The sequence below is a fragment of the Poecile atricapillus genome, chromosome 1, assembly GCF_030490865.1.
Source record: "Poecile atricapillus isolate bPoeAtr1 chromosome 1, bPoeAtr1.hap1, whole genome shotgun sequence".
In the NCBI taxonomy this organism is placed as follows: Eukaryota; Metazoa; Chordata; class Aves; order Passeriformes; family Paridae; genus Poecile; species Poecile atricapillus.
The window spans coordinates 32,673,210-32,689,613 of record NC_081249.1 but is presented as its reverse complement, the minus strand read 5'-3'; the positions used below and the strand labels follow the sequence as shown (position 1 = coordinate 32,689,613).

Here is a 16,404-nt window from a genome sequence, read left to right as displayed (position 1 = left end):
ACTGGATGCTATGTCACTCCCCATTTTAGACTTTCTTTTAAAAAAAGATGGAGAACAGCTAGTCTTTCTTTACCTCCCCTGAGTCACCCAATTTAAGAAAAGAGTTCAATTTAAGAGTTCAGTGGAGAAGTACACTTAAGACCTATTGCTCAATTTTCTGGCTATCAAAGGCAAGTCTACACAGGCAGGAACAGGCAGTTGTAAGCTGCTCTGTCCTCACCTGTGTATAGTCTTTTTTGCTGTCCTGGAGGTGTTACTGGATAACAGAATAACTGTGGGTCATTGTGTCCATCCAGTTGCTGGAGCTGCAGTGTACTGCCCCTTTGGCACTCACATGGAGGGTTTGAGGACTAAATATTCCTTTCCTGTAAAATAACCTCAGAAAAATGGGCCTACATTGTAACAAACTCCAGCAGGAGGATGCAGTGAATAGCTGGGAATGGTTGAAAACAGACATGCAAACTTTGACATAGGCTACCCTTTTTTCCTAGACTGGTTTCAGAGGTTTCTGAATCAGTTCATATTGGCAGAGCTGGAAACCACAATCTGAACTAAGGAATTGTTTTTTCCTTTGGTTCTGTTTACATATAATTGGCTGTTACATACCCCTAAACCCTGCAGGTTTCGTATAGATATTAGAAAAAATTTCTAAGTTGAAGTCAACATTTCTAAGTGCATACTAAAGCACAGTGCCCAAATGCACATGCTGGTCCTGACCCATGAGTTTCTGGACAACCTAAACCAGCATAAATCTCCACAATCTATAAAAAATATCAATACACCCAGTGTGAAGCTTAATTTCAAGCATGCAAGCTAAAACAATTTGCATGAGTTAATACTATTATATCTCACAGTTTTCTGTATATCTAAGACATAATGCCCAGTGGGGGAGAGTTACAGATGGGAAGGAAGCCAGCAGTGCAATTAATTAATTCTTCAAAAATGTCATGGTGCGAACAAGGAGACAGACATTAATTCAAGAGTTTTATGCAAAATAGTTGGTAGTGTCATCCAAAGGGTCAGATTAGTTTACTTTTAATTACCTTGTTACAGGAAAAAACCCAGCAGTCTCAGTAATAAGTAGATCTGGTTCTGCGAGATGTAGTAGTAATAATCCAAAGTGTGTACCTAGTGGTCTCTTTGAAAGGAAGTTGACATTTTCAAATATTAGTGTAGGAACATCAGAAAAGGGAATTATTAACAACTTACCTAAGGCTGTTCTTGCTGGTGTGGCATCTTTTTTGATCCAAAAGGATACCCAGGAAAGAACAACTGTTAATATACAGGGAATGTATGTTTGTATAGTAAAGTATCCCATTCTTCTACTTAAGTCGAAGTATATAGTCATGACTACATAATCACCTGCAATAATAGCACAAAAAGGAAATTCACATTGTAATGGGATACAGACAGTTGTTCACTGACCTGCTAATATTTTAATTTTCATAGAAACACTGCATATGAAATATTTTTTAGAGTTTCAGCAGCATCTGCACAGTAATCCTCATGTGAAATTTAAGTAAACCTTGCCATTCTAACAGCCTTAAGTTTTAGATCTCTGTGGAAATTATGTATTGGACAGACAGAGCTTCTCAGCAATCATTCTGGATGAATAAAGTTTTGAAAGCCATCTTGAATTTCCAGACTTGGTATTTCTGGATATCTTCATGGCCACAAATGTGAAGGTACTTTAATTCACCAGATTTTGCAACCACTACACACAAAATCTTTCCTTCTGCAGTCTTCTGTGCTCTAATTTTAGGTGTGAGTGACTTCCGTTATCTTCTTTTGAGATATGAATCTTAAAATAGGGGTCTTTATGGCAAATGGAACATGCACATGTGTATGGATTTACAGAAGAAGTCATTTATAGACGCTAGAACTCAATGCTGGCATTTCAAAACCGTTGTGGCCATTTGTGGTATTTTCAGAAGGTCAGTCTGAACATGAAGTTTATTATTTTGCTGTATAGTAAAAATCATACATTCAAGAAATCAGTAAGAAGGTTAGTTTATCACACATTACATGATTTTTTTTCACTCTATCTCTACTGCTAACTCTTGTGATTCTACAGGGGATATTAATCTGTTCCTCCCTTTCTCCTCAGTAGAGGCTACTGACCTTATCACCTCTGCCCTACTAACAGCTCTCTCAGCCTCATAGATGTTAACTTTCTCAGACACTCATGGTGAATAACAGTAATAAAACTGAACTGGGACTGATTTCTGTACTTCACTTGAAGTAGGTTGCTTCCATTTCAGATGTAAAGGAAAGCTTATATGCCAGAGAATTTTCATGTGGTTTTATCTGACTGCATCAGATTTGGCCTAATAAATCTTATGGCTTCTTGTTATAAACCTTCACTTTCTAGAGTATGATATTTTCAGAAGGCATCATTTGCAGTAGTTAGGTAAATCGGTCCTGTTAGAGCAAACCATCAGAAGAATGAAGAAATTAGAAACATATAAAGATTAATCCCCCAAGGAATGTACATACAACTCACCCAAGCAGAAACACAATGGGTTTATTAGTTGAGGCAAATTAAAGCTTAATCATCTAGTAACAGAGGGCATATAAACAGACACATTTCATACAGTGGCTAATTTTAATACATCTAAATATTATATAGAAAATAATTCAGTAAGAATATCTTTCATCCAAAGCATCTCTATAAAATCAATGAATTGTCATTAATTAGAAAGCTAAAGGTAAATAAAAATCTGATGGTGGGAATTTGGGAATGTGTGATAGGAAACATTCCTGTATGTGAAGTACATCGGTTTGACATATATATATTTGGAAGATGCTGACAAGCTTGTGAAAGTTTCCATAATGCCTAGAATGTTAGATGAAAGCATACATTTTCACAAGAATTGTGTCAGTGAAAACTGTGTGACCACAAGAAACTGGAAGGTCATTTCAGAAGCTGTGCTTATAGAGCTCACTGTGGTTCCAACTAGGAGGTATTGCAGTACATCATGACATAGGAGCCTTGTGGGTTTTTCTACAGGCTAAGGGTTATTGCAATTCCACTAATCCCCGGTAGTTTTCTCTGTGCAGGGAATGACACCAGGAAATTGATGTGGCTTGGTAACCATGGGTTCTGCTTACTGTTTGGCTGGTTTGCCTCACTGAAGAAAGACTTGCACCACAGAAACCAAGATAATTTCATAGAAACAGTTGTAAAGAGTCAGGTGGAGTGTAAACCAGTGCTTTTACTGATATGAACAAACTAAAAAGCATGGAAGAAATGTTAATGAATCAAACATTGTCTGTCGAGGTAGAAGAATGAGCAAAAAATGAAATCAAAGACTCTATAGGAAACATGTCAAGCCTTTCCATTTCCTTAACTTAGTTCCCGTACCTTGAACTGTGTGTTTATGGATAAACTTCCTGAGAATGGTATAAAGTCAAGCACAATCTGCACACCTCCACTGTGTATAACAATACACACAATTCCAGTACCCACACAGGTCACTGCTTCTCTCAGTAGTGTGGTCACGATACTCAGCACAGCACCATGAGCAGTAGATGGTGCATTGTAAGATACTGAGAAAGTAATAGTCTCTCTTTCCAAGGCCTTTGACGAAAATAAACCAGGTAAACACGAGACTGGGAGAAAATTATGGCACGTTAAATGACGTAGAGAGTCCATCATCACAATTAGTCATTAACTGACTTAGTGTCTTTCAGGCAGGATTCATTTCCTGTGATTTTAGATGTCTAGAAGGCAAATTCTACAGATGACATGCACACTGTGGCCTCCTTTCTACACGTGAACTGAAAAGAAATTGGTACTTTCAATATATGGTTTGTCTTATCTGCTTTAGAGGCACATTTTAGAAGGTGAATGTATTCAAAACATTTCCATTTCTCTCCTGTGATTAAAAAACAAGATCAAGGGTCTGAGATGTGGACAAAAACATTGTAGATACTTGCAGATCATACAAGGAGTTACCCACAGCCCTTGATTCCATAGTGAGAGCTAAATAGGGCTACTCCTGTGAGGATGCTAAGGTTATTTTATTTAAAGGTAATAACCTTCTTGATGATTTAAAAGAGCATTTTAGGAATTTTCCTAAATTATTTCCTTCCTTCCTTCCTTCCTTCCTTCCTTCCTTCCTTCCTTCCTTCCTTCCTTCCTTCCTTCCTTCCTTCCTTCCTTCCTTCCTTCCTTCCTTCCTTCCTTCCTTCCTTCCTTCCTTCCTTCCTTCCTTCCTTCCTTCCTTCCTTCCTTCCTTCCTTCCTTCCTTCCTTCCTTCCTTCCTTCCTTCCTTCCTTCCTTCCTTCCTTCCTTCCTTCCTTCCTTCCTTCCTTCCTTCCTTCCTTCCTTCCTTCCTTCCTTCCTTCCTTCCTTCCTTCCTTCCTTCCTTCCTTCCTTCCTTCCTTCCTTCCTTCCTTCCTTCCTGCCTGCCTTCCTGCCTTCCTGCCTTCCTGCCTTCCTTCCTGCCTTCCTGCCTTCCTTCCTGCCTTCCTTCCTGCCTTCCTTCCTGCCTTCCTTCCTGCCTTCCTGCCTTCCTGCCTGCCTTCCTGCCTTCCTGCCTGCCTTCCTGCCTTCCTTCCTGCCTTCCTTCCTGCCTTCCTGCCTGCCTTCCTGCCTTCCTGCCTGCCTTCCTGCCTTCCTGCCTTCCTTCCTGCCTTCCTGCCTTCCTGCCTTCCTTCCTGCCTTCCTTCCTGCCTTCCTGCCTGCCTTCCTGCCTTCCTTCCTGCCTGCCTTTCCCAGGACCCCTAGATGTGTAACAAGCACCCAAAGAGGATGAAATCCTACATTCATTTATCTATCCACTGACCTGTTTCCTTGTCTGAGATCCACAGATATTGTCAGAATGAGGAAGTCATACAGGCAGCAGCTGTGCAGAAGGACTTTTGTGCTGTACCCTCTCTGCTGCTCTGTGTTTATGGGAACACACTGACAGATAATACACCAAGCAATTTGCTTCACTGGAACTTGCATCACAAAGAATAAGTAAGAGGAGAATTTGCTGTTTCTCCTACAGTACTCAAACCATGCTTAGAGAGGATGTAGCTCTGAGACAAAATATACTGCTGACAATGTTTATGGGAGGAAAAAAAATCACCATTCTTGAAATTCAGAGCCCCAGCTAAAAGCACCAGTGTTTTGTCTGCTCTCAGAGGCAAGCATGGTTCTGTATAGCACATACTGAATGATTTTTTTTAATAGATATGGTAAATTAAAATGTTCAGCTAAATTACCACTTCAGTTCTATCCTCAGCCAAGTCAACTTCTATTGAGAATACTGGGTTCTCTCATTACATTCAAGAGCCACATTATATACAAGAGTATGTGCTGTGGCTACTTTTCTTATTGCACTACTCCAAACTGTGTGCTGCTGCTGATGGCAGTGATTATATTATTCTTCACAATATTACTTCCAGAAGTAAATATTCTGTATGTATCTGAAAGCATTGTGTGCACATGGAAGAAAAGTAGCCATGGTGCATATATTTATTTCTCTATATGCACAAAATAATCTGTGCAAAGAAGCTCTCCTCTCTTCTGAAAGGCTCCTCTCTCTTCTGGAATACAATTCATTCTGTCCATCCTGCAGTCATGCACAATCCAGAGGAGGGAAAAACTTTCAAGAGCTCTGCTCAGTGTCTCCTTGCCCCTTTGGGAGCCTTCAGAGCTCCACCTGCTGCTACTGCCACTGATGGAAGGGGAGCTGGGGCTCCTTGTATGACTAAGTTCTGCAGTGTAGGCAAGATGGGAAAAATCTTCCAAACTGCATGTCATTAAACCTGTGCCCTTGGTTTAAAAGTAATCACACAGTGGTTGCCTAGCAAAGGACCACTGGAATAGATAATACCAAGAAACTGCATTTTTAAACCCAGAGAGGAATTCTACCTTTTAACGACTTAAATAATATTCCCAGGAAGGCAAACGAACTTTGAACTGAGTGATCAGCCATCAGCTCACTGAAGTATTGAAAATGATCTCAAGGCAAAGTACACCATGATCAGTTTTCTATAAAGGGAGCAAAATGTGCACCTTTAGGCAACAAATCTGGAATAATTGAAATAGTGTAGCAATGCTTCCCATGAAACCAAGATGACTGCTGGCTGTGAGCCATAGGACTTCTATTAGCCTAAGTTTCTAGTTTGAAAGTAGGACACTATTTAGAAAAATAATGATTTCCCATGTAATAACCTCTGTGGATTTTAATGAACAAAATTAAACTACAGCAGATTTTTTTTTTTACTTTTGAAGACTAAGGGTCTGTTGGCCTGAATTGCTAGAATTTTGCCTATGTTGCGCCAAGAATAGCTCCCTTAAAGGTAAAATGTTGGAGCAGAATGCAACCGATTATTTTATTAGTAAGAAATAAATTTTAAAAAAAAAAAAATTATATACTGTAAATAATTTTTTTACTCAAACTACACCATGCTATCTTATGTCACATTTTCATTCATCCTTCCATTATACTCTGAGGCTGAAAATTAACTTAGAAAAATGATAAAAATTATTAAACCTTCAAAGACTGAAATATGAAGGTACAATGCATACACAGAGCAGATTCAGCATGTGAATGAAGGTTACATGCCAAGTGTCCATCACTAGAACTTCAGAATAATGAGGATGCCAGAGTTCATCCATATTACTACAAGAGTCTGGTTTCAGAAGAAAGCCCCAGTCATTAAAATGAAGAGTCACACTGTGTGCCACAAGTATTACTTTGTTGATCGGCATGCCCACAGAGACTGACTCATCTTCCTCATTATCTTAATAAATCAAATTTACTTAATAGCAAGCAAACTAACTTTCCAGTCTTCGATGCTTTTTTATTTTTTCTATTGGAAGCCAAGAAAAGACCTTATTTACTCTTGCCATTAACTATTCATGTCACCCTGAACCTGTTTTCTGATCTTTGCTTCCCAGAGCTCCATTCTTTTATTTCCTGGGCTAGGTTTCTCTTCTTTCTTAGTAAGCTGAAAGCTTTGTACTCAGTATGTACAGAAGTTTCTGCAAAATGTTCACCAGAGAGGTTTATTGGAAGAGATACCTTCAATTGGAAGTGCAATTGGAAGTGAAACTACTGTGGCAGTGCTGGTGCCAACCGGGAATGTGCAAGTTTCAGGTTCAAGACATGGCTCCAGATTCTGCACTGGCTGGAAAGAATATCTCAGTTCAAAGTCAGGCAGAAACACAGGCAGTGCTACAAAACCCAACCCTGCCTAATTTAGATAATGAGGATTGTTCAGCCTGGGAAAGAGAAGGCTTCAGAAGACCTAATTGCAGCCTTCCAATACCTGAAGGTAGCCTACAAGAAAAATGGAGAATCTTTTCAAGAGCATGTAGTGATGGAACAAGTGGGAATGGATTCAAAATGAAAGAGAGCACTATTGGATTAGATATTAGGAAAAATTCTTTGCTGTGAAGGTGGTGAGGCACTGAGAAAAGGTTGCCCAGTGAAGTTGTGGGTGCCCTGTCCCTGGGAGAGTTCAAGGCTAGGTTGAATGGAGGTCTCATCAACCTCGTGTGGTGCAAGGTGTCCCTGACCATGGCAATGGGGTTGGAACAAGATGATCTTTAACGTCACTTGCAACAAGCCATTCTGTGATTCTATGACTCTATGATTAAAAATCAGATGGAAGAGTCATGTGAACTAGCTCTTTTTACATCCCAGGCCTTCATCCCTATACCTCAGAGATATTCTTTGTGGAGGGTCAAGCTATCTTCTTACTAGAACTACTAAGAAGAAAAGAAAGATGAATTGTGATTTCTTCATTTACACTGCCTACAATTAATACTTCATCAGCCAGTCTGTCTTAAGAGCTGGTATCCCATCCTAACATGACTATCTCCAGCCAGGTATGAAACAAGTTTCAATTTTGGAAGATCCAAAAACTCTACAAAATGGTAGAAGGAAGGGCTTTATGTACTCATAGGTGGTTATGACTCCAAAATGAGCTATTATTAAGACAAAAGAGACAAGGGTGAAAACAGGATTTTGCAGTTCTTTTGAACAAAAGTGTAGGACAAATGAGAGTCATGAAAGTGCCTTTATCTTTTTCAGCATCATTATAAATAATGAAGAAATGCTGAGGACTTATTGCAGGCTTATTCTGACTCCAAAATGGGTCAGTCCACAACGAGTTGTCATTGGTGGGAACAATTTTTTCTCCACAGTGGTCTAGAACATATGCTTCCAAGACAAAAGGAAGAACAAAATGATCAAGGTCATGCTGTCACTTAAGGGTTGGTCTTAGACTCCCCTATGCTGCTTTGGTATTTAGGTATTCCATAGTGACACCTAGATATTGTGCTTGGGTGGGAGCATGTGTACAGCAGAGAAAGATGATACACCTTATCTCAAGTAAGTGTTCTTGGAGTGGTAGCAGGCACTGCTACACTAATACATTTCTGCTTAAGTTGCATGTTTAACCTCACAAAAAATGCGTACAGGGCTTCAGAGGTGTCATTTTTGCATGTATTACCATAGTAGGAACGTGACTAGATGTCTAGTCACAGGCAAAGATCTTAGGCAATAGATCAAAAAAGCTTTCTGTGTTCCAAAGCTCTTCGGGTTTGAGTTCATAATTGCCTTTGGCATTATCAGGATGTGTCTCTGGTGTGTGTGTGTGCATGGATTAGGGCAGTGTAGCCCAGATTTGCCTTTCAGCTCTTACACTTGAAAAGCAAATTTTTCAGAAATACATTCATACTGTGATATGAAATCATTGCTAGTTTCCCATTATCATAGACAAATTACTGTATCAATACACAGTGGAAAAAAGACTCAAAACACCAACTAACCCTAATAGAACTGTTTGTGCCTGTAGAAATCATGTTCAATTATAAGTACACACATATATATTAGCATGCATAATAAAAATTAAATATTGTTAGATGATAATGTGAAAATCAAAGACCAGATCCCAGGTTGTCTCAAGGCAAAAGAATTTTTAAAATCAAGTTAGACCAAGATGTCTTCCTAACCTGGTAGATCCACAAGATATTATGTTGGATTTATTGCCTTGTGTAATATGAAGAATATAATATCAAGAAACATAATTTTACTTGAGGCTATCCATTTTTTTATCACCATAAAATAATTTAATTTTTCTGTTTGTTCTTTCTTGGATGCTGAACTTTTGTTTTCTTTGATGCAAGCAGCATTTTCAAAATAGTTTTGTAAAATGACAGGTTTTTTAGATGAACTTTAAAAGCCTACTTTTAAAAGGTAATAACTATATTTTCAGCACATAAAGTTATTACATCCTTTGATTTTGGAATTTATTATTGAATCTGGAAAATAACTGGATTTGTTCAAAGTTCTATCTTCTTTATCTTGACCGTTTTTTCCCCCAGAAACACTGGCATACATATGTTGTATACTGGAACTTTTCATGAAGGACTGAAATTAAATAAGCAAAAGACCAAATTTCTTAAGACTTAAATTAATTGTGTACCAGAGTAATTTGAAACCTATTAGTCAGTATTTCTTATTCCCTATACAATTTTTATGTGCCATTGACAGTTGACACTTGACAGTTTCAAAGATAGTTACTTTTGATTCAACTGCAATCATTTCAGTCTCCGTATCCCATATTTTCTGTTAAGTGTCTGGGATACTTTGAACGTATTCAGGAGATGAATCAAGGTCAATAAATACAGAATAAATTCAAAGAATAGAAGGTTTGGAAAAAAAATAAATTACTACAATTTTAGCATTTGGTGGCATGATCAAGACTCTTTATTTGTATACTTACATGTTTATATATTATGTAAGCTGTCCTGTCTAATACTGTTTTTCTAGTCATAACTACTGTATATAAAGTTCTCCCCACTAAGCCATGTGGACCTGCAGCATGTTATTCATCTGTGAGGTACTATGAGCAACAGAATTGCTCTCAAGATGTTCAGGCCTATTAACTTTAAACATAATGACATTTTCATTTTGCAACATGAAGTATCATTTCATGTATTCTTTGAAATATGGAACCGCTGAAAACAAAGGGATTTTAATTTGGCTGTTGTAAGATATAAGTAATATTGTAAAATCCTTCAAAAAATGCAGCTTCATCCAGCCACATAATGGGAATAAAAACGTATAATATCATAAGCAGACTTTGATCCATGATTACCAGTCCAGTTCAATTTCTGCCTTATCAGTAGAAAAGTTGCACACATAATCTCTATTTGAATTAATGTATCAATCAGAGAGAAAATCAATATACAAATACGGCGCAGCATGGCATGATCCATTACTCACTATTCTTAAGAAATCTTGCTATTTTCCATACATAGGTTTTCTTTTGTGTTTGAAGAATAGAAGTGAACAGTAGCAAATTAAGTAAAAACAATAATAAATTACCATAGCTGCCAATGTCAGTGAGAGTAGATGAATGATCAGAGTGAAAATTAATGTCTTTTATGTAGGAATCTTTTCCTGAGAGGGTTTATTGATGAGCTGTGCAATGCTTTTTGAACAGAATATTTTTTCACACTCCATAGAGCATCAAATACTGTAGCACATCTGAGGATACACAACATTAATGACTCTCACTTCCACTTTGCTCTTAAAAAGCATTGAGAGCTCACAGTTTCATGACATCTGTCAATGCTGAGCACTTTTCATTTATTTCTAGTATTGAAATTCTTACTCATAAGAGCAGTTTTTTTGTGGAAGGAAGACCATTTGTGCTGAAATTTTTTACACAGTCCCACAGGACTGGATTTCGTGGGCTTGTAATTCCCAAACCAGTTGAAATTGTTTTTAATTAACCAAATCCCATGTTAACATTTTCAAATAAAATGCTTTCTTTTACTTCCTTGGAATTTATTTTTACACATTAAATAAAGAAAAACACCCAAAAAAAACCAACCTGTTTTGCTTGACCTGATATTCTTTTCGCTTAAGAAAAATGTTCATGAGTTTGGCCTTATCCTCAAACATTACCACTGTATTAAATTACTTTGACATCTTTTATATAATCATAGAATGGAATAGCCTGTTTCTTTCTATCTGTACTGACATCTGCTCCACCTCAACTGTCCCTAATGTATGCTCTTGTGGGTAGTTTTTCAGAGTATTTCACTGTTGGAAGCCCTTCCCTGTTGGTCATGCCATGTTCTGAAAGAGACTGTGGTGATTATTTAGCACTTTCTGAATGGTATGAGCTTTTTCTAAAGTAAGCATGGCTGCAAACCCCAAAACTATTGATGAAGTAGATCATCTTTTAGAAAGGCATCCTATATTTTAAGAAATTCCAGCTGTAGAGTTACACTACAAGCCTTGAAGTTCTTTCAATGCCTAGTTATTGTCACTGGGAAAAACAGACGAGTCTGCCTTAACTGAGTGAGTTTTTTAACTGAGACTTAGCCTGCAGTCATCTAGCATCAGCTCAGACCTTGAGCCTTTGTATATCTTTGCTAGACTGCTATAGCACTTTTAGCCAGTTTTGTTCTTCTCATGCAGGCATTTAGAGATAGTAATCTACTACCCTTTATCCATCAAGATAAACACTTGTGGTCTCTTAACAAGAGGAATTATTTCCAGCCTCTGATAAACCTTCCGTCTCTTTCATGGACTCCACAACTTTTCAAAATAATTCTTAAAGTGCAGCCACCAGAATTAGATCTTAATTTAATAGCAGCTGCATTAATATAACATATACAGATAATATAAATATCCTTATTCTAGAAAATTATCCTTCTCTGAGCACATAGGTAATACCTGTGCTTGGTACTTTGGGCATCCCTTCAAACAAGAAGTATATTTTAAAATAACAATTAATTCACAAGAACTATTACATAGCCTTCAGACCTGTAGCACCTAGAATTGTAGGTGTCCAATTCTAGAAAAGCAAAATCATTAGGTCTCAATCTTAAGTACCTGCTTGTTGTGGTTTTAAAGCATTAGCTAAAAAATCATTAGAAAACTTACTCTTTCTTGCTGTGAGATATGGACTAGAACAAGAGCAAAACAAGCTTAAAACTTAAAAGGAATAAAGAAACTTTATTAACAAAACTACAAGAATAAGAAATCAGAATAAAACTTCCAGAAACCCTTTTATCCCCACCAAACAACCATTCCCTTGTTTAATTGACAACATAGAGACAAAAAACTGGTGGTTAAAACAGTCCCTACTTTGCTATGGTCTCTTCATCAATCTTAGTAGAGAGAAAGAAGTTCTCTTTTGTCAATCTATGGAGTTTTTCACAAGAAAACCATTTTCTCATGGCCTTCTATTTCTCTGATGCCAGCTGCCTGGAAAACTCTGCCATCAGTTCTCTCCTCCCATTTCACACCACTCTGAGGTGTGTTCGTGGGCCATGATTCAACGGGTGTCATTTTAAGGATGAGTTATTCAAAGGCAAAAGATCTCTTCATCTGTCTCTGTAAGCCTCTCTGGAAACAGAAGTTTTCTGTTTTTCTCTTATGGGCCACAAATCTTCAACAACTCTCACTTCGCCTTTTCTGTTCCAGCATCTCATAGGATCACAACTAGTTCACCATTTACTCAGCTTTATCAATTAATTACTTTTGCTCAGATCCACACTTTGAAATACTCCATTCCCCCCCAAAATGCTCTTTCATGAATTAAAGGAGTTTTTTTCAGAACATTATTGTCCATCTCCATAGCTTTAACAAAAGAATATTTCAGCTTATTAAAGCATCTCCTTATTTCTCTCCCCCATCTGAAGCTTAATTCCTTTCTACACTGCCTTTGATAATTCATGTTGTCTCTTTACCTCTTGATCACTCTCTCTTGCCTTCTCCCTGAAAAAGGATTAAATCTGCAGGTCTCATCTGGGTGGTAAAAGGGTTAAAATCTTGCTCAAGCCGCAGGTGTTCATGGTGCCGGGATTCAGCTCAGCAGCACTTAGAGCTTAACAAGTCTGAATGCTATTATTGTTTCTCTGTCATGAAAAGAAGTATTAAGTTGCATCGAGCCAAAAGATGTAGTATCTCAACAGAAAGTCCTGGCAAATAATGGTTTTCCTAGTTATGTCATAAATCTTTCCAAGTAGTCAAATTTGGTAATTTGATATGTGACACTGATTTTCTTATCATTGTAGCTTCTTAGTCAAAATGTCATAGTGCATCATGTGAGATGTCTTAAAAATATATGTTATATTACCAAAAATGTATAAGCTCAGAAGATGACACTGAGCTAGTTTGAGAGGACTTATTTTCTATTAATGTTTATTGGTGATAATTATATTACCCCCTACATTTGTATGAATCTATTCCAGGATCAGCTGTTCCATAACTTTGCTCAAGGCCAATGCCAGGATGAAAAAACAGTAAGTACTTTGGTAATTTTATTTAGATTTCTGAAACTGTTTGAAGGGAGAAGAAAAAAAAAAATGTTTTATTTGGCCTCAAGTACTCAAGACTTCGTCAGCTCTTTAAACTATTACTATCAAGTTATCAAAGGATATGTTAAGCAAACAAAGAATTAATGAAGAGATTGTGCTGGGCAAGTGACTGGTAGAATAGAATAGAATAGAATAGAATAGAATAGAATAGAATAGAATAGAATAGAATAGAATAGAATAGAATAGAATAGAATAGAATAGAATAGAATAGAATAGAATAGAAATAGAATAGAATAGAATAGAATAGAATAGAATAGAATAGAATAGAATAGAATAGAATAGAATAGAATAGAATAGAATAGAATAGAATAGAATAGAATAGAATAGAATAGAATAGAATTTTTTTTTTTTTTTTTGAAGGGACGTACAACAATTATCTAATCCAATTCCCTGACCATTTCAGGACTGACCAGAGGTCATAGATTGTTATATAAGGCTATTTTGTAAATAACTGCTAAACACGGACAGGCTTGGGACACCAACCACCTCTTTAGGAAGCCTGTTCCGGTAGCTTATCAACCACTCAGTAAAGAAATGCTTGACAATGTCCAATCTGAACCTCCCCAGCACAGCCTTAAACCATTCCCGTGTCCTATCACTAAACACCAGGAAGAAGAGCTCAGCACATCCCTCTCCACTTTGTCTCCTCAGGAAGCTGCTGAGGGCAATGAAATCACCCCTTTGGCTCCTTTTCTCCAAACTAGACAAACCCAAAGTCCCCAGCTCCTCACAGGACATGCCCTCCAGCCCTGTCACCAGCTTTGTCACCCTCCTCTGGATGCATTCAAGGACTTTCCCTGTTACATTGCAGTCTTTGTTTTCCACAACAAGTATTGATTACTTGCATTAAAAGAAAAGCAAGAGATGGTTTATCTTTTATACTCTAACTTTCTAACTCTCATCAAATTCCTGCATGGTGTAGATAATGCCGTTTTAGTTAAGAAATAGTAAAGGCAAAGGTTGAGAGTTTCCAAAGAATGCTAGTATTTGCAGAAGGAGTTTCTAGCATAGTCTTTCAGATTAAAACCATCTGACAATGGTATTTCCCACTTCATATTATAGGTAGATATGAGTTTTTTCCTACAAAGGTATTTGGCAGTCTGTAACAGATGCAAGCTTGCATTCTGTGTGCTGTCTTATCTGGTAGAATAAAGAAAAATAGCGATCTGTATGCAGTCACTTATTCACTTCCAAGACATTTGACAGCTGGAGAAAGATAATGCTACTTCTGATTGTTATTTTAGCTCCTTCTTTGCCTACTCAAGGTTTTCTAACTGGATTACTATCATTCTTTCTTGGATTCCAAGCAATAACTCTTTTGTCTTCAAGTTTCCTTGATACCACCTTTTCAAATATATATTCATAATCAGCTCATGAGTATTGCCTTTATTAATTTCCTCAGCTTGCACCTCTGGTACAATGTAATGGTTTTGTTTTCCTTCACATTCCTTAGTGCCTTTGTTACCATGTGCTATTAATAAAATTAGTTTTGTGACTAAAAAGACGCTCCCTTTTTTCTCATTTGTACTAGCCATTTTTCCTTGTACTGTCCTCCTGGATTGTCTAGTCATTTTACCTGGTACTTCTGAGTTCCTTTGTGAGGAAGTCAGCCCAACTCTCTTGATATCCCTCCCCTTGCTGTCTCCAGGGAATTGCTGTGTGTATTAATTCTCTTTATCCGCTATTCTGCAGTGGGAAATGTTTAACTTACAGAACAATAACATGCACTGATTTTTAAGGGGTCCTGTCAAATTAAATTCTGTCAGAAAAAACTACCAATGCTCTCCCTGTGGCAAAAGAAGAAATAGTTTTCCCTAAGTACCATTCAGTAACACCTTTAAATAGGTCTCTTCTCACTTGGCCAAGAGCCCACATCTTTTTTCATCATCTCTGCATGACCTGAAATAGGACAAGTGATCACAAAAAACTGCAGATAAGAGAAAGGGCTCCTGAAAATGATTTCTAAAGAAAAGCAGGAGCATGGTAAATGGTTCAGCAACACAAATGTGATGTTTCATTCACAGTTCACAATTGTAGAATAGGGCAGCTGGATGATATTAATATCTATTGATGCCAGAAGTTAATTAGTTTTTGCCAAACAAATCAAAAGGTATTCTGTGTAGCAAAGCCATACCAAACTTTGTATTTATTTTTCAACTCTGCTAACTTTTTGAAGAGCATATGGTAATGTCTTAGATTCTTACTTCATAGCTTCCAGTTTTCCTCAACTCAGTTCATGCAATTACTTTAAAATGTATGAGGTTTGGGAGGGAGTGGAATGGCCTTACATACTTCAACGTATGAATCACCACTAGATGCTTATTCACACGGGCCTGGTTGAAGAGAACTGTACATCAGATATGTGCAAATTAAAAGAGAACATCAGATAAACTATGACTGTGGTACTACAATGTTGGAAAATTCAGAAACTTGAAGCAACTGTTTGTAAGAGGAGAACAATTTGGGAATGGCTAAGTATGGCACTTATTTTTTTAACTATTTAATGTCTGTACTGCTGTGGTGGTTTAAGTTTCAGTCAGCAGACAGAAGCAAAGAACAGAATGTATGATTTAAAGACACTTTATTTCCCAAATTGTGGAATCACAGAATGGTTTGAATTTGAAGCGACCTTAAAGACCATCTAGTTCAAGCCCTCTTGCCATGGGCAGGGACACCTTCCACTAGAACAAAGCCCATTCAACATGGCCTTCAACACTTCCAGTGATAGGGAACCCACAGCTTCTCCAGACAACTTGTTCCAGTGCTGACCATCGTCACAGTAAAGAGTTTCTTCCTTATATCTAATCTAAATCTACCCTCTTTAAATTTAAAGCCACTTCCCCTTGTCCTATCTCTACCTGCCCTTGTAAAAAGCTCTCCAGCTCTCTTGTAGCCCCTTTGGATACTGGAAGGTGCTGTAAGATCTCCCTGGTGGCTTCTTCAGGCTGAACAACCTCAGCTCTCTCAGCCTGTCTTAGGAGAGATGCTCCAGTCCTCTCATCAGCCCCTCTGACTGCGTTGAAATCCTCCTTCCCCTCCTATGTAATGGGTCTTCT

General features: G+C 37.7%; 1 protein-coding gene across 1 annotated transcript in view; it reads right to left on the bottom strand.

The window, feature by feature from the left end:
- Nucleotides 1–16,404, bottom strand: part of GABRG3 (gamma-aminobutyric acid type A receptor subunit gamma3) — a 291,784-nt gene that overhangs the window by 11,925 nt on the left and 263,455 nt on the right. The window contains exon 7 of the mRNA XM_058846360.1: nt 1,210–1,362. Within this exon, the coding sequence (XP_058702343.1) occupies nt 1,210–1,362 (153 nt within the window). The remainder of the gene's footprint in view (nt 1–1,209; nt 1,363–16,404) is intronic.